The 18421-nt window shown below is 44.4% G+C and overlaps 1 protein-coding gene across 6 annotated transcripts; it reads left to right on the top strand.

The window, feature by feature from the left end:
• The first annotated feature begins 1024 nt into the window (after positions 1–1024).
• On the top strand, positions 1025–16962 carry epc2 (enhancer of polycomb 2). 6 transcript variants are annotated; one of them, XM_078091038.1, is made up of 14 exons: positions 1025–1412; positions 3201–3360; positions 3515–3660; positions 4235–4441; positions 6923–7071; positions 7948–8095; positions 8324–8494; positions 12040–12123; positions 12381–12502; positions 12586–12863; positions 13179–13300; positions 13398–13545; positions 14085–14250; positions 16332–16962. In XM_078091038.1, the coding sequence occupies exons 1-14, from the start codon at positions 1260–1262 to the stop codon at positions 16435–16437; spliced, it is 2160 nt and encodes a 719-aa protein (XP_077947164.1). In that variant the 5' UTR covers positions 1025–1259; the 3' UTR covers positions 16438–16962. The 6 variants fall into 6 exon arrangements, 4 of the variants coding, with proteins under 4 accessions (XP_077947164.1, XP_077947163.1, XP_077947166.1 ...); XR_013453061.1 differs by having other exon boundaries at positions 1026–1412; positions 13160–13300; XR_013453062.1 differs by having other exon boundaries at positions 1026–1412; positions 8327–8494; positions 13160–13300.
• The last annotated feature ends 1459 nt before the right edge of the window (positions 16963–18421 follow it).

An 18421-nucleotide genomic window follows, 5' to 3' on the forward strand; every position in this document is an offset into this window, starting at 1 on the left:
AAAAAAAATATTAAAAATAAAGTGCACTATCGAACAAGTGACAGAGTGACGACAAAGTGACGAATGAAAAATTACAGTTAAAGTGACGTGTGCAGTATGAAGCAGAGTGACCGGTGGAATGTTATAGTCATTAAAGTGAATTAAATTATTGAAAAATTCATCCAGAGATATTTCAATTTTTATTCATTTATGATTTATTACATAAACGTTTAGAGAAAACCTCTGGGATTCAGAAAGACAGTGAAGAAAGAAAAGATTAAATGAGGAAGCGACATTATGTTTTACCACAGAGACATTCAGGGACCGTCAGGAAACCAGACCACTTTCTCACTTCATTTAAGTTTGTACATACGAGCATTTATTCTAGGATGATTTTATAATATTGATATGGCCGATAGATTTATATGACGATGATGAAGATATGAATGTAAAGCATGCATGCATGTGTGAACATCATTCAGCTTTCAGTTTATTTGGTTCATTTTTCAACAACAATCGATTTATAAAATTCAAAGATACAACTTCTGGTGAAAAGTCTGATAAATATGTGAATAAATGAGATTGATTTCTATGATTGTGAATTTGCAGCTTCAGAAGACATCTTTATTATTATTCTTTGAACTGAGTTAGCGTTTATCTGCATCTGTTCATTTCTCCCCTAATCTTGACAAAACAGGACATATTGTCTACTGTAATTCCCACCTCAATACAAAGTTCCTCCAGATTATTATTAAAGACCAAGGGTTCTATCAGGGCTTTAGTTGTATAACAGACATATTGAGGTTCTATTTGAGTTCTATGAAAGTTCTGGCAATGTTCTACTAGAGTTCTATAGGAGACATCCGAGTTCTATAAGAGGCATCTGAGGGTTTTATAAGAGACATATCAGGCGTCTACTAGATAGCTATCAAAGTCTTGTCCGTTTTAACACGTTTCGCTACATTTAATGCAATGTTGGCCAGAGGAGCTGCGGGCGCACCTCGATGTCTCGCGTGTGTTTATGTGAGCAGTGCCGCGGTGGCTGCTGGGATTGCTCGCTGGTGTGGACATGTCCGCCATGTTTTCCACGGTGCGTGGAACTGAGCAGCCCCGTCCAACGGTTCCCACGTCCCACTAAATCCGCACACATATGAGTCTCCCCGCCGGTTCCCGGAGCAGCGGATACCGATGAGCTCTGCTGCGGCGGACACGTCGGTACCGGTGCGGGTTTCTGGCGGGATTCACGGTTCTGTGGGATTGGCGCTGATTTCGCGCAAACAATGAGTAAACTCTCGTTTCGGGCGCGGGCGCTAGACGCCGCCAAACCTCTCCCGGTTTACCGTAACAGAGACCTGCCGGACCTCACCGACTGCGTTTCCATCAACCGGGCTGTCCCACAGATGCCGAGCGGGATGGAGAAAGAAGAGGAGCTGGTACGACAATGTTTAAACTGTGTGAAGTTAGCCTAGCGACGTGCTATGGCGGGATTCATGGCATGTTTACGTAAAGTTCTGTCCGTACGCTATGTGCGTTGGATGGACTGTATGCCACTTACGTAACCTACGTTTTCCGTACAGTCCGCGTTGTTAGCGTAGGTTATACGTAGTTTACATGGTAACCGGCCACGCAGTGTCCCTTATCCCTGCTACCCGACCTAGCTGCTAGCTTATCAATGCTACTAAGATAAGATGATCAGATAATTCTTTATTAGTCCTGCTGCGGGGAAATCTACAGGACTAACAGCGGCCTAGGTTCAAGTGCAATCAGACCAACTCAAGTATTATAAATGAGCAGTAATATTCTATACAGACATAACTGTTGTAAACTTTTATTGTGTATTTATATTGCAGTACAATACTACTATTAACCTAACTAACTCCTTGAAGGAAGGAGCAGCGGTACTTCTCCTTCTTACACCACTATTATTGATAGTCTTCCTGTACTCAATATTGAATACAGCATGGTAATGTGAGGGTATTTACACGCATTGCTTTTCCACCATGCCAATGGATCACCCTCCACTGGAATGCCTTTGGCTGCCTTATAGAGTGCCTCTTACTCTGTGATCGAGGTGGAAAAGGTGTGGTGTTCAGCATCCTTGCTTGCAAGGATCTCCCCAAAAAGCCAGTAGCGCCGAATGCGGAAAGTGGTCCGTGGAGGAATCCTTTTTCAGAATGATCTCAGTTGGTATTCAGCGACGTGAACCTGCCTCCTCCTCCTCCTCATGTAAGTTCCATGTAACGTTAAACGAGTATCATGACCATGGGTTTGCCATAAATGTTTTTTTTGTTTAACTTTATTGAGAATCTAGCACAACCAGCCACTTGCAAGTAGCGCAGCGTCTTAAATAAAGTGATGTCCGTTCTGAAAAAAGAACCTACCACTGACCACCCAACCTGCCTTTCTGACAAAGGAACCTGCCACCACTACCACTTTTCGCACTCGGCGTCACTCAAAAAAAGCTCCTCTATGACTGACTTCTTTTGTGGAGAAGATGCCTCTGTCTGGTCTTCTCAATGTGTGCTCTGTGGCCATGTGGCCGCATACACAGACATATGCATGCACGTGTGGAGCGGAACTCCCTTTTTAAAAATTCCAGACGTTCTTGGGGGGCAGGAATTGCCTTCAGGGTGCACCTCCTCTCATATAATGAGGTGGCCTCTCAAGTTCCTCGGCTCCTCTGCTTGCCATGACCTTCACCGTAAATAATCCTGACTCGCTTTCTTTAAGTTACCACGCTACAGCTTCACATCTGTCTACTCACATTTTACATGGATATTCAGGGTTATTATGAAAAAAAAGGAACATCTGCAGTAATACTTTTATTACACACTGTGATGATTACACCATTAAAAAAATGTGTTGACCCATTTATCTAACTGACTAACCCTAACCTGGTGTGTGAAGGAAGGACCTGTGGTGTACAAAGTGTCCTGCATAGGGGGGGGATGTTGTCCATCACAGATAGCTTAGCCATCATCTTCCTTTCTCACACCACTTCCACCGTATCCAGAGGACGCTCCAGCACAGTTTGTACAGTCTCTTCCTGTAGAGTGTGGAGATGCTGGTGATGCCACCCCACAGTCAAAGAAGCTCCTCAGAAGGGAATGGCGCACTCAGTCTCCTTAGCAGATAGTCTTCTCTTCCCTTCCCTTTTTATAGAGTGCATTTATGTGATCAGTCCAGTTTATTGTTCAAGTGTTCACCCACTGCTTTTTTAGGAACATCACCTGCAGAGGGCAATGTCAGCCCAGCAGGTTTTCAGGGAGAAGAAGGAGAACATGGTGATCCCTGTACCTGAAACAGAGAGTAACACCACCTACTACGACCGTTTGTACAAAGGAGAAGTAAAAGTCCCCAAACAGCTCATCCACATACAGCGTGAGTTTTACCTCTGTAGTACCTGTGGTTGTACCTGCATGATCTAATCACTAGTAGACGTGTACATGTGTTCCTCTGTAATGCACCTTTTGCTGAGCAGACTCTACCTGGATCATGTCTTCATGTTTATCTGTGTAATGATTTGGTTCTGCAGCTCTGGGCCTGGACCTGGAGCATGCAGACTACGACATGGACTCAGAGGATGAGACGCTGCTCAACAGGCTCAACCGAAAGATGGAGATCAAACCTCTGCAGTTTGAGACCATGGTAGACCGACTAGAGAAGTCCCCAACACCCGAGGTAACACTCAGCGTGCGTGCCGACCATCTGAATGCTCAGCTGAAATGAGTCATCAGACCAGGCAACGTTTTTTCAATCTTCTATTGTCCATTGTGGTGAGCCTGTGGGAGTTGTAGTCTCAGTTTCCTGTTGTTGGCTGACAGGAGTGGATCAAAACATTGGCCAGGTGACCCGTTTCAGGCTTTATGAGCAAATACAGAATCCATTTTCTAAAGCCTCGCATTAAGACACACATCGCTTTATTCAGGACCCTGCGCTACTTGCGCTAAGTCGCTGTGTTGTGCTAGAGTCTCAATAAAATTAGACAAAAATATTAACGGCAAACCCATGGTCATGAAGATACTCATTTAACGTTACATGGACTTTGCATGAGGAGGAGGAGGCGGGTTCATGTCACTAAATACCAACTGAGATCGGCTTGTGTCGGATCCTACCACCAGAGGAACCGACCACCGCAACCTGCCATTTTGAAAAAGGAACCTTCCACGTCTAGATGCCTAAAATGCATTGAGTTGTGGAAATGTGATTGGGTGATTAGCAAACAATGATTTGTTTTGTCTGGTTCTGTCCTCAGCTGGTGTCTCTGTCAGGGGCAAAATTGCTGCTGAACGAGGACGACTACCTGCTGAAGTCCGTGTACGATTACTGGCTGAGGAAGAGGAAGAACTTCCGAGGTCCATCTCTTATTCCTCACATCAAGCAGGAGAAGCGAGATGGGTCCACCAACAGTGACGCCTATGTGGCATTCAGACGGAGGACGGAGAAGATGCAGACCAGGAAGGTTAGTGTGCGTCATCATGGAACCCTAGGATATAGACCAGGAAGGTTGGTGTTTGTTATGTAGACTTAATGATGTAGACCAGAGGTCACTAACTGGCCGACTGCCGTCCGGACCCGGAAGCCGTCTCATCCGGACCAAAAGCTAAAAAAAGAATTGTGGTTTAGGGCTGCAACAACGAATCGATAAGGCGATCAAAATCGCTTAAAAGTATTTGCAACGCATTTCATTATCGATTCGTTGTGTCGCGTGATTATTACGTCACTCAATGAGTTGCGGAGATCCGCGCGGAGCAAAGAAAAAGGATAAAAAACAAGAGCCAAGCCGACGTAGAGGAAAGAGCAGCCAGCAGCGCCGGCAGCTGGTGTGAGTCGCATGGGCAGGCAGAGACGTCTGTTCGACTCGTCGTCCAAGGTGTGCGAGCATTTCACACTAAATATTCTAAAAAGGTTTGTCAATGGCAAAATATGCAAAGTCAACGTAACCTGGCATGGGAGCACCACGTTGTCCCGCTTTGAGGTGAGCAGGCATGAAAATCCCTCACCTTTCGGCGATATTCGGCGTTTTGAAACCAAAATAGGTGACCTACGTAAATCGTGTAGATTCGGTGAGTTTTTTTGGGGGGGGTAGGGGGGTATGGCGGCAAATCACTGTCAAAATTCGAGAGTGCAATTCAGGTTGATGCGCGCTCATAAATCAAACATCCGCGAGCAAAAGTCCGGTATATTTGCTCGCTCACGGAGCGAGGAGAATCTCTGTTCCCGCTCGAAGGTGTTTTCTACGCGCTCGCTGTTCTTTTTGACAGTAAGGGGGCGGAGCCAGTCACCGTGGTCTCTACACCTGATTGGTTACAAACCCCATCTTTGGATTGGCTGGAGTGATGCATTCACACAACTATAGAAGCCCATTTCCGCACTGAAGAAAGGGGATAGAAAGTCGAAATTATGAGATAAAACGTTGTCAAACGTTGTTATGTAACTGTAGTGGACCGTAGATGACAACCAGCTACAACCATAAGGGAAGGGAGCGCGAGATTCAGTGAACTGCGAACAGGTGCGCGAGATCGTGAACTCTCTTGAATATCGGGAAAAATATCGAAGAAATTACACTGACTAGTGGTTAGGGGGGCGTGGTGACGGCGGTTAGTGATCTACCCTGATAACTGCACATATTAAGTGTTATAGGCAGAATATCTGTGGGGGGGCGTGGTGGTTACAAACACGCACGCGCGTGCAGGCACGTCAGTGGGCCGCAAATTACTTTCTATTCAGAATGGTGGTCCCTGGGGTAAAACCAGTTGAAAACCCCTCCCCTAGAAGGGTAACATCTAGGGGTGTAACGATTCATTTTAACAACGATTCGAATCGCGATTCATGGTTGCCGATTCGATTCATGGACGATCTGGGTTAATTTAGAACGATTCGATTCAGTGACTTGAAATCGATTCAGTAACTTTACTGGACAGTGCAGGCAAAGTTTCTGAGATCCCTGTTGTTTCTTGTAAGGAAATCAGGTCTAAATTAATTATGGATATTACAAACAAGCAAACAACAATTAATGGCAAATGTATTCACCTTTTATTGTGCAACCATTTTCAATGTAAACATTACACAATAATTACACAATGTTTGGATCAATTCACAGAACCCCGGATGTTCAACCACATCGTAGGGTCGCATGTCTTTACAGATGAACTTGTTACTGTGTTGAGTTTGGTGCTGGCGAGGCCTGAGGCGTCTGCAGAGCTGAGTTACCTGCTGCTGCTGCAGCGGTGACGCTGCTCGAGATCCTGACTGTCGGCGTTGTTTAATCCCACGGCGCCTTAGTAGACGGCCGGAAAGATTCGTTGTGTTTCCGTGTTTTTTTTATTTGGCTTCTATATATTCTACAAACAGCGAGCGACTTATTTAGAACACCTTCGTGTTTGCAAAAGCCAAAATGTTTCCACTGAATTGATAAGTTGGTTTGTAAATGTCTCGCTCGCAGTCGTCTCCTCCACGCTGTGTTTTGTTGTTGTTCAGAGTTTCGCACAACTGCTGCTGCGTACTGATGACGTCACAGACAGGCAGACTGAATCGAGTCACGTTTCAAGCGATTTGTAATCGATATATGTCGTCCGGAATGCCGATTTGCTGAGCACAAATCGATTCAGTTGGATCGCAGGAATATAAATCGATTAATTGATTCAGTGGATGAATCGTTACACCCCTTCTTTTTAATGCTGTTTTTTTATCCGATTCATTCAAAAATAATCGATGTGACATTGAAGCACTTTATTTGAACATGCATAAATCTTAACTTTTTTTTTCTTTTTAAATGCAGGCCTACTTTTACTTTAATTAATTAATTGAGAGAACATTATTTATATTGGCAGACACACACACACATGTTCAATTCTTTATGGCGTGACAATAAATATTGTAAAAATGGACAACTAAAAGATCAGACTTTTCATTGATCACTTTCATATCTGATGTGTTTCAGAACCGTAAGAACGATGAGGCTTCTTACGAGAAGATGCTGAGACTCCGGAGAGAGTTCAGTCGGACCGTCACCACCCTGGAGATGATCAAGAGAAGAGAGAAGTCCAAGAGAGAGCTGCTCCACCTCACCCTGGAGGTGGTGGAGAAGAGGTGAGGAGGTGGGTGGGGAGGGTTGGTGGAGAGTTGGGCCGTTTCTCAATACCTAGAACGTCAAGAACAACTTGTGTTCTCAATACAATGGGCTCTAGAGTCCATGCTCCCAGAGACGGGTGGACAAGCGACGGGTGTTTTGCAGCTAGAACAGTAGCTGACTTGATGTCAGCTCTTGACTGTTAAGTGTTTTTACCATCACACCAGATGACAACCCTGCTTTTTTTCCCCGTTTCATTTAAAATAAAAACATTGGTCAAAAAAATGAAAGGAACAATCTTTTATCAGGCTATAGCATGAAATTAATTGCACTTGATCTGATAACGATCTGTTCAGGTAAGTAGCAGAAGGGTTGTTAATCAGTTTCAGCTACATTGTTGTTGAAGGAATTAACACAGGTGCACTAGAGGGACAAAAATGAGACGACCTCAAAACAGGACTGGTTTTGCATGTGGAGGCCAATTCAAGTTTCTCCCCCTTTATCTCTGACTGGTTTTCCACTAGTGTTTGCTTTAGCTTTAGCTTGAGTCATTATAACTACTGGGCGCATGAGGTAAACCAGCCTGGAGTGGGAGTGGGGAATTTATTGATTCTCAATCGGGGCGACGTTACGGCCAACGGGGGTGGCTAGCATGACGCAAACATGGCGCTAGCTAGCATTGCACTAGTAATAAGAGGACCTAACTGCTGACAAGTGGCTAAGACAGCCAGAGAGTTGTGTCTTTAGTTTGTTAGCTAGCCTTAGTGGCTAGCCTTCACTTGCCTGCTTGGCCGTTTCATATACAGGCACCTGCGGGCAGGCTAGGCCACACTTGAAATTACTGCAGAGTTTTCTAGTTTGTCTTACTGTTTGAAGTCTGGTGTTTTTGTGTTCAGGTATCAGATGGAAGATTTCAGTGGGGAAACTCTCAGAGAGGTTTCACTCCCCCTTGTGGAGAAAACCGTGTACAGCACCCCCATTACCCTGAACAACGGACACAGAGGCAAGATCAAGTCACACCGGGTTCTCCTTCACAGAACACAGGTGACCTTCTGTAGTTACTTAGAAGACTCCTAAATGTATTTAACACATTAGTTAGCCCCCGTCATACAACATACCCTCTGTCATATGAATCTAAAGCTAAAATAGCTAAAATATTATTTTCTCCCTAGTCTTCATTGAAGACATTTTTGGAAAAGGGACTTTGTTGTGTCATGTATCGATACAGCGTCTTTGCTCCCTCAGATCTCATGTTTAGAGTGTGTGTTTCAGAAGAAGCTGGTCTCTGACGAGCATCCCTCTAGCCTGATCCAACCAAAGAACATCCGGGAGCGATTGTGTCCTCCACAGAGACGTCCCTGTCCCTTCACCATAAATAAGGCCAACATCAGACAATACGACTTCCACAGCTCTGGAGAGGAAGACAGCCGCTCACCTCCACTGGTCAGCATGCAGCATCACATCATCTTGACCTTCTTTTACATTACATTACATGTCATTTAGCGGACGCTTTTATCCAAAGCGACGTACAATAAGTGCATTCAACCAGAGGGTACAAACTCAGGAGAACAAGAAACAAGAAAGTGCAATTTCCTCAAATAAGCCAATTTACAATTTGCTATAGATGAGTGACGTTACAAGTACAATTGAAGTGCTACAATTTGTTAGTCTTTAGTCGAGGTAGAGTCTGAAGAGGTGTGTCTTTAGTTTGCGGCGGAAGATATGAAGGCTCTCTGCGGTCCTGGTGTCTTCAGAGAGCTCGTTCCACCATTTCGGCGCAAGGACAGCAAAGAGTCGAGATCTAGTCGAGTGTTTTGCTCTCAGTGAGGGAGGGACGAGTAGTTTTGCAGATGCAGAGCGGAGAGTGCGGGTTGGGATGTAGCCTTTCACCAGGTCCTGGATGTAAGCTGGACCCGATCCATTCACAGCATGGTACGTGAGCACCAATGTTTTGAACTGGATGCGGGCGGCCACCGGTAGCCAGTGAAGAGAGCGGAGGAGTGGAGTAGCGTGGGAGAATTTCGGAAGGTTGAAGACCAGTCGAGCTGCTGCATTCCGAATGAGCTGCAGAGGTGGAATGGCGGTGGCAGGGAGACCAGCCAGGAGGGAGTTGCAGTAGTCCAGGCGAGAGATGACAAGAGACTGAATCAGTACCTGCGCTGCCTTCTGAGTGAGAAGGGGACGTATTCTCCGGATGTTGTAGAGCGTGTATCTACATCTACTTGCGTTGTCGCGGTGATGTTGGGAGTCAGGGAGAGTTGGCTGTCGAGTGTGACGCCGAGGTTCTTAGCGGTCAAAGTGGGCGTTAGTACGGAGTTTCCAAAGTTGACTGTCAGGTCCTGGGTAAGCAAATCTTTTCCGGGAAGAGAAGTAGTTCAGTCTTGTCGGGGTTGATTTTCAGATGGTGGGCGGACATCCACTGGGAGATGTCAGTTAGACAGGCAGAGATCCGAGCCGCCACCTGGGTGTCCGAGTGAGGGAAGGAGAGAATTAGTTGGGTGTCATCGGCATAGCTGTGGTAAGAGAAGCCATGCGAGTGAATGAATGAAAGCGCCAAGAGAGTTGGTGTAAAGCGAGAACAGGAGGGGACCCAGCACGGAACCCTGAGGAACTCCAGTAGTAAGAGGACAAGGTTCCGACACAGATCCTCGCCAGGTTACCCGGTAGGTGCGGCCGTCGAGGTAGGACGAGAGAAGGGAGAGAGCAGAGCCTGTGACACCAAGTTCCTGAAGGGAGGAAATAAGGATCTGGTGGTTGACCGTGTCAAATGCAGCAGAGAGGTCCAGAAGGATGAGGACAGAGGGGAGAGAGGCAGCTCTAGCAGTGTGGAGTTGCTCTGAGACAGCAAGGAGAGCAGTCTCTGTGGAACGGCCTTGAAACCTGACTGGTGGCGGTCAAGGAGGTTGTTACAGTGGAGATAAGAGGAGAGTTGATTAAAGATAGCACGTTCAAGGATTTTGGACAAAAAGGGAAGAAGAGAGACCGGTCTGTAGTTGTTTTCTTCAGAAGGGTTGAGGGTAGGTTTCTTCAGGAGAGGGTTGACTCTTGCCTCCTTAAGAGAATTGGGAAAACAGCCAGATGACAGAGCGTTGTTGATGAGACAGGTGAGGAACGGAAGAAGGTCAGGTGCGATAGATTGTAGATGATGTGATGGAATGGGGTCAAGAGGGCAGGTGGTCGGACGGGCAGAGGTTACTAGGGTAAGAATTTGGTTAGGAGAGAGGGCGGTGAAAGAGGAAAGTGAGGGCGAAAGAGGTGAGGTCGGTGGGACGCGAGAAGTAGGAGGTGGGTTAGAGAAGGAGGAGCGTATGTCAGCTATTTTCTTGGTGAAGTAGTTGACAAAGTCTCCCGGAAGAAGGGTGGAGGGGGGAGGAGGGGTAGGGGGTTCGAGGAGATTGGAGAAGATCGAGAAGAGTTTTTTGGGGTTAGAAAATGAAGATTCAATTTTGGATTGGTAGAAAGAGCTTTTGGCAGCAGAGATAGAAGCAGAAAACAAGGAGAGGAGAGATTATATTTACGCCATCTCCTTTCTGACGCTCGCGTTTAGTTTTTCGCCTTTTAGTTGCACTGTACCAAACTATCCTAAAAATGATCATTATAAACAGATTCACTAGAAATTCACTCATCTGAAACGTAATGATCACCTGATGCGAGTCTGAACGCATCAGTACCAGACGTGTGTGTCCTTTACATGCTAAGCTAGGCTAACTGCTAGCAGAGTTCAAGTGAGGACAGCGGAGCTTCAACAGCTGAATAGTAGTTACTGATGGGCAGGTGGCTCTGTGTGTGGTAGCTGCTGTCATCAGGGTGTGAATGACGACATTATGTGCTTTTGAGTGGTCAGAAGACTAGAAAAGCCCTATACCAGTACAATCCATTTACCAATTGCCCAGGGATTATAAAAAAAACATATCCATTTTGTTTATTTCAGTGGTGGTTGTTTTTAACCTTCAACATCTCCTTTCTTGCTTATTCATATTGTAATAATAAAACACAGAGGAAATGTTTTTTTATTATGAATCTTCAGAATTAGCAAGGCAGTCAAAGTGAGAAACAAATCATTGATAATCATTAGCACTGCAACAACGGATCGATGAAGTGTTTGCAACGAATTTCATTATCGATTTGTTAGGTCGCACGATAATGACGTCACTCAATGAGTTGTGGATGTGCGCGCAGAGCAAAAAGAAAGACAATAAAGAGCCGAGCCGACAGTTGTTGTGAGTCACATGGCGTAGGCAGTTTGAGTTAAGTCGTCCAAGGTGTGCTAAACTAAAAAAGTCTGTCCACGTAACACGTCATGGGAGCACCACGTTGTCCCGCTTTGACGTGAGGAATGTAAGGAGCCTCCAGCTGCTGCTGTTTACTCGTCATCCAGCTGATCAAGCTAGCGTTCGCTCGCAGCAGTAATAACCGCAGTAAAGCAGTTAGCGAGACTAAAGACACGTTTTTATTTACTCGCCTCGTTTGGACCATTCATTTTTCAATCTGTTGTCATGTATATATATTTTGTGCTTTGTCCCATATCGGTTATTGACGAATATATGTGTGTTGTACTTTTTAATTCCATTTTAAATTCATCTCATAGCACTTAGGCTGTTTTTTAGCTGTATTTAAATGTGGTGTATACATTTACTTAACGTGCACTGATGGTAGTAATTTAATGAATCAGCTTGAAGTTAACATGAGTGTAATGTAGAAAAAAGTTTAAACAAATCCTGTTAAATTTTCAGATTTGTATTTTTTCTTTTTAAATAAATGATTATGTTCAAGGAGTGGAGGGTTAGGTAAGTCTTTTTTTTAATGCTGTTTTTTTTTTATCGGATTCATCAATTAATCAAAAAAATAATCAACCGATTAAACAATTATCAAATTAGTCATTATTTGCAGCCCTAATAATACTTTTATAATCCCTCTGCTAAATAATCCATTATTATCTCAATCGGTGTAATGTAGTAAAACAATATTCTAATCCCATCTCTCTTTAGTCTCCTCCGTCTTCCCCTGATGGGGAAAATGATCCTGATGGAGTTTATGTCTTCAGGAGAAAAGCTGGATGTCAATATCTCTCCGTGAGTGTCTTTTTATTTTAATCTAGTACTGCTTGTGGTGCTATTGCTGCCGCTTTTAGTAATACTAATATAGTGCTGATTCTAGTACTGCTGCTTCTTGTAGTACTACCTCTGGTGCTACTGGTTTTGCTTCATGACTGATAACTGAGACAGAAACCTGATCGATACTTTAAGTAGTGAAACACTTAGTTCAAGTATGATGAATATGTATATCTCTAAAGGTTATAATCGATATGAAATGTGTTTTGTTTCTGCAGCCTGGGGCGGATCAGCCGGGTAGAGACAATCACTCGGGACTTCTTTGTCACACTCTAGCTGAACTGATTCTGGCTCCTCATTGGACGGGCCTGGGCCGGCGCAGGATAGGACGGGGGGGCAGGTAGCTCCCCCTCTGCTGAGCCCTGACACTCCTCATGGTCTGCATCAGTAAAGCTGAAGCCCTTTTTCCGTCTCTTTGATCAGGATCATCCTGGACCGAGCCTCCTCAGGCCTGGATCCATTACTGAAGGACCTGGACTCTTTAACACATCAGGTCTGCAGAAACAGAACCAGGACCTGTAATGACCTTGTAACACTGGAGCAGAACCCCCCCCAGACTTCAGGAACCATGGCCCCCTGTCTGACTGAGAACCTGAGGAGGTTCTGCTTCAGACCCAGACCAGCTCAGGGCCAGAGGGAGGGCAGCAAAAGGACCACCAAGCTCTCTATGGAGGACCTTCGAGGACTTGGCAATAACTCAGGTGAGCTTTGAGGACCCACTAGCAGATTGGAACAATGAGATGTCTCATTAATGTCTGCATGTGACCACAGTGTAGCTCGTCTGCACAGTGGCGTAGGTTAGTAAATGAACAAAACCCCAATTCTAGAGATGTGTTGCTTCAGTGGTTCTTTAGTCTGAAAACATGACCATATCCAGAAGTAAATGTGTCCGTTCAAGGTCTGCAAGCCAAGTATCCAGATTGGACCCAATACTTGACTTATTAATTTGTCATATCATGGCTTCAGGGGAGATAGTGATGCCTATGCGTTTTAACAGGTCTTCTCTGTGCCAGCAGGGGGCATCACAGAGGAGCAGTACCACAGTCATCAGCAGCAGCTCATCCAGATGCAGAGAAAACAGCTGGAGCAGCTGCAACTACAGAACCACTGCGCTCCATATAGACTGTACAGTACACAGGTGTGTGTCTGTATATATACCGTACAGTACACTCGTGTGTGTGTGTGTGTGTGTGTGCCTGCCTCCTGGTCTGAGTAACATCCTGTCTTGTGTTCAGCCATCCAGTGAGGCCAGTTCTAAGACTGTGAACTCAGCCAGTGCTCAGTTTGCAGCCTCGGCTGTGATCAGCGCTCCTCTTCCTCCTCATTGTCACATGGACAGACAGAACAAACCCTACAAGGCCAACGGAGGGCTTTATTCGTCAGGTGAGACACCTGATCTGTGTGAGCCTTGCTGGGAAACCAAGGAGAACCCTACTCCTATGATTATCCTGGTCACATCCCCCAATGCAAAGATGAGGGTCAAAGGGCTAAAGATTACATTACATGTCATTTAGCTGACGCTTTTATCCAAAGCGACTTACAATAAGTGCATTCAACCATAGGGGAACAAGAAAGTGCAATTTCATCAAGTAAGCGAATTTACAACTCGTTCTAGAGAAATGCCATTATAAGTACAATTAAAGTGCTACAATTTGTTAGTGTTTTTAGTCAAAGTAGAGTCTGAATCTGGGTCGGGATGTAGTGTTTGACCATGTCGTGGATGTAGACTGGACCCAATCCATTCACAGCATGGTATGTGAGCACCAATGTATAGAACTTGATGCGGGCAGCTACTGGTAGCCAGCGAAGAGAGCGGAGGGGTTACAGATTGACCTGCTCACTAGTGAAGGACTATCTATTTTAAATGTATACCATGTTTAATTTATTTAGTGCTTAATCTTGCATGTTAATATTCTCCTCAGGTCCCTCCAGGCTTGCGTACTTGTCCTCCTCCCCTCAGTCACTTCCGAACCAGGTGGGAGCTGTCTTTCCTCCCCCACCCCACACTGCTCGACCCTTCGCCCCCCCAACGTCTGCCTTAAAGCTCGCTGCCAGCCTCGACCGAGTGCCAAAAGTTTCCGCCGCCAGGTGAGCGCCTCATACACACCTGTAGCGTGCACATGCCGGTGGCATACACAGCTCTCCTTGTGCTTGCCAGCTAATGGTAGCTTCATTGCAGCAAAGTTATAAATCTATAGACCTCTCTAGCTGTTATGCCAGAAGTCAACTAGCGCCTGTCAAAATGACCAAGGTTCGGAAAGAGCATCTCCCATTTTGGTACAGAACCGAGCCAGAACCAAGTTCCAACCCAACAATTATGTAGTCATCACAGACAAATATAATGATGTGTCACACCGTTTGAAACATTGGAGTCTTATCCCTTTTGAAAATGCTCCAAACAAACATACAAGCCATAATAGTTAGAAAATATCATGTTTAAATGTGTCCATAAATATTGCCCCCGGCGATGCATATATAGCACTATCAATCAAAGCTAGAACCCAACAACGAACTCGTCCAACCGCTATTGCATTTGACCCCCGAATACATTTCTCTCACACAGACCGTGCAGGAGTAATTGGAAAAAAACACCAAGCACCAGAATTATATCAATCAGAAATGCCCCTTACGTTTGCCATTTGGATTGAAAATATGAATTTAATCTGCTGCTATTTTGAGTGTAAAAAGTCGGACTCGTTGGATCCAATAGGATCAGACAATTTGGCCAAACACAGCAGGACTGACTCCAGATTTTCACTCCTAGTTTCTCTGCCGTGAGGCCTGTACTAAGACCTCTCTGTAGTAGTTCAGCTTTACCAAATGAAACTTTCCATGATTACCGTCCACACACAAACAACTCCCGTGATTTGTTGTTAGGGTCCTCGCTACGGCTAGTCATAGGGAAACCTATTTCATTTCATAGAATTATTAGGGCCTGAGGCGAAGTTGTGCTTCAAAGAATTGTGATTATTTCACCACTTCAATTGCACTTTTGAGGCCTTTATCGTATTCAAAAACTCTTGAATTTTGGCATGCGCATCAGAAGTGTGAAGAATTTCGATATTTTGACGCATTTCGGGATGAAGAAATGGCTCTCTACCGCCCCCTGGAAGTGCTCCCTCTGGGGAAATTTTTCCCAGTTTCACAGATTGACTTGAAATCGTGCACACAGATGCTCTTGGATATGCTCTACAAAAACGTCAATCATTGTATGCAAATGCGCTTAACTAGATTTTCCGCCATTTTGAATTTTGTGAAAAACACATTTTTCCCATTTCTCCTCAACACTGGGTCCGATTGTCACGAAAAATTGTGTTGATACCTTATTGGTTTGAGGAGATATGGGCTAATGATTTTTGCAAGGGGTGTGGTTAATCTAGCAAGACACTTAATTTACAAATGAATTGGCCTGCCCTCACCAAAACACGTTACACAAACAGTTTATGTCCGGGGTGAGAGGGGTCGGCTACCATCTTTTTAGCTGCTTCAGAGACCTGGAAGCGAACAAGTCCTGCAGGGACGGCAGATTGCAGCCGATCACCCTCTCTGCTGAGCGGATGACACGCTGCAGCCTGCCCTTTTCCTTGGCTGTGGCTGCAGCGTACCAGACGGTGATGGAGGAGCAGCGGATGGACTCCATGATGGCCGTGTAGAAGTGGACCATCATCGTCTTTGGCAGGTTGAATTTCTTCAGCTGCCTCAGGAAGAACAACCTCTGCTGTGGCTGGAGGAGCAGCTGTTGGTGTACAGGGAGAAGTGCAGAGGGGAAAGAACGCAGCCTTGGGGGGAACCGGTGCTGATGGTCCGGGAGGCTGAGACATGTTTCTCCAGCTTCACATGCTAAAAATCTGATCAGGTTGATCTGATTGATCTAGAGATCTGGTCCTATCATTACCGACGTGGAATCATTTGGTTTCTTGACTATAGAATTTTCAAGTCATGTCATCACTCAGTGTTTACACTAGGTTTACAACTTAGGGGCGGTGAGGATTTGGGTGGAACTGCCGTGTGTTGGGGGAAAAATGACTTTTTTTTTTCATGCCAGACTTTTTTGGGTGGGGGAGATCATTTTAAGGGCCCCTACACAGCAGTCCGTCCCGTCCCCCTGCCCCCTCGTTCTAACAGTACAAGAAACACTGCTGATGGTTGACCTATATTTTTTCTTGCAGAGACCCTAATGAGTCGGAGAGACCACGCTGCCCATGGAGGTCACATAGCACCACCTGCTCCTCCCGCCATTACCCATCACCCCTTGCTCCTCCTCTTCCTCAGTGACCCGTGAATGTGACATTTCCTGACCTCCAGAAGAAGAGGTGGTGTTAGAATCAGAACATTTTAATAGGTGTGGATAATATTATAATTATTGTTATTATGCCATTTGTAAATGTCTTTGATGTAAAATATTTTTTGTTCATTTCATAAGTTTATTTTTTAAAGCCGATTATCATGTGGCTAAAGAAACAACTGATTCAGTCGACCTTGTATCTTGGCTCTGATAGCTTCCTGTTTGGTTATTTATTGATGTTTACATTTAGTATTTCTTTAAAATTCAAGTATTTTGTTTTTTCTCAAAGATGAAAAAGTTGATTTAAAGATGTTTGCGCAGTCAGGATCTTCTCCTGTATACATTTTTTGTTAAAGGATCTCTTCCGATCATTTGAGCCAATTAAAATAAGAAATATGCACCTGTAAAATGGAAGTCTTTTATATTTCTAAATGTCATTCTGCAGTCAGAATCATGAAGAAAAGAAGTTTGTATTTCTCATGAAATGCTGAGAAATAAAAATATATTTAACAGACTAACAACTTTTTGATTTGTTTTGCATGACATTACAGGTCATTTAGCAGACGCTTTTATCCAAAGCGACTTACATTACACTTTAATCCCATAGCTTTTTCACATTTTTGCCTGGGGAGCAATTAGGGATTAGGTGTCTTGCTCAGGGACACTTCAGCTTGAGACATGGGGCAGCTGGGACTCAAACCAACAACATTGCGGTTCCCAGCACACCCGCTCTACCCCCTGCACCACGACAACCCCATGTATCATATGTATGTGTATACATGCATGTGTAGATGACCCTAGAACTAGGAGTTTTCATTTTCGAGATGGAACATGGGGCAGCCTGGACTCGAACCACCAACCTTGTGCTTCCCAGCACACCTTCTCTAACCCCTGCGCCACGAGGACCCCATTTTTATATGTATATAAAAATAAAACAATTCGGGGATCTCTCTCCCGGGATGGGCACACTACAATGGATGTCATGTGTACAGAATAAACAATATGTTCAATTCATATGACAGAAATGATTCAAATATTGTAAGCAGGTGTACGGCAGGACCGCTGCAGGGACAACCACCATCCACAGAAGCCTGCGGGGAGGGAAATCACCAACACTAACCCACTTTAGGAAAGGGTAATGCTGGTTTATGATGACAGTAATAGTAATATCATTAATATTTTAAAAGAAATAAAAAAATTATAGCATTGGATGTTGTCTGCAGGGCCACAGCAAGAGGCAGGAACAGGGTCCAGATATAACCATTATCCATGGAAACCTGTGGGGTAGAAAACACAAATACTCTGTGGAAGAAACAAAGTGATGCGCATTAATGTTTATAGTAATGAGAATTATGATGGTGTTCGATGTGGGCTATGTTCGGGCTAGGCATGAGTCAGTACCAGGGTCCAGACGGAATCACGGATACCTGCGAGGCTAGAAAGCACAAAAATCAAACATACATACAAACATAATATTGCCATAATATGTCAGACATTCAAGGAATTTGACTTGGTGGTTGGTGCATAACAGCAGACAGTACGACAATGAACGACAAGACAACATAGTGCAAGAGGAATAAAATAAAATATAATGCTATGGGTTAGTTTAAAAATAAAGGAATAAAAGGAACCATCAACATGTAAAATGGGCACACGATGGGTCTTTTAACTACAGTTTAGTTAGCCTTTTTGAGTAATTGTTATGTAACTTTGATTAGCATCTGAATAGTATTAGAAATACTACGTACAAATATTGTGTGTCCTAAGAAGTCCACCAGAAGTCTAGGCCTATAGCAGCTTAGGGCTAGTCCAAGCTAACCTGAGCCAGCCCTAACTATAAGCATATCAACTATTAACGCAGTTAAAAAACAGTTGTATATGCCTTGTAAAAGGCATATATATATATATATATATATATATATGTGTATATATGTGTATATATATATATATATATATATATATATATATATATGT

The sequence above is a fragment of the Gasterosteus aculeatus genome, chromosome 16, assembly GCF_964276395.1.
Source record: "Gasterosteus aculeatus chromosome 16, fGasAcu3.hap1.1, whole genome shotgun sequence".
Lineage (NCBI taxonomy): Eukaryota > Metazoa > Chordata > Actinopteri > Perciformes > Gasterosteidae > Gasterosteus > Gasterosteus aculeatus.

Bases quoted from the DNA above. Each gene is read 5' to 3' on its own strand.
- epc2 (XM_078091037.1), top strand. From the start codon at position 1,260: ATGAGTAAACTCTCGTTTCGGGCGCGGGCGCTAGACGCCGCCAAACCT. The intron at 7,072-7,947 runs GTGAGGAGGTGG...TTTTGTGTTCAG, and splicing joins CTGGAGGTGGTGGAGAAGAG to GTATCAGATGGAAGATTTCA. The intron at 8,495-12,039 runs GTCAGCATGCAG...ATCTCTCTTTAG, and splicing joins ACAGCCGCTCACCTCCACTG to TCTCCTCCGTCTTCCCCTGA.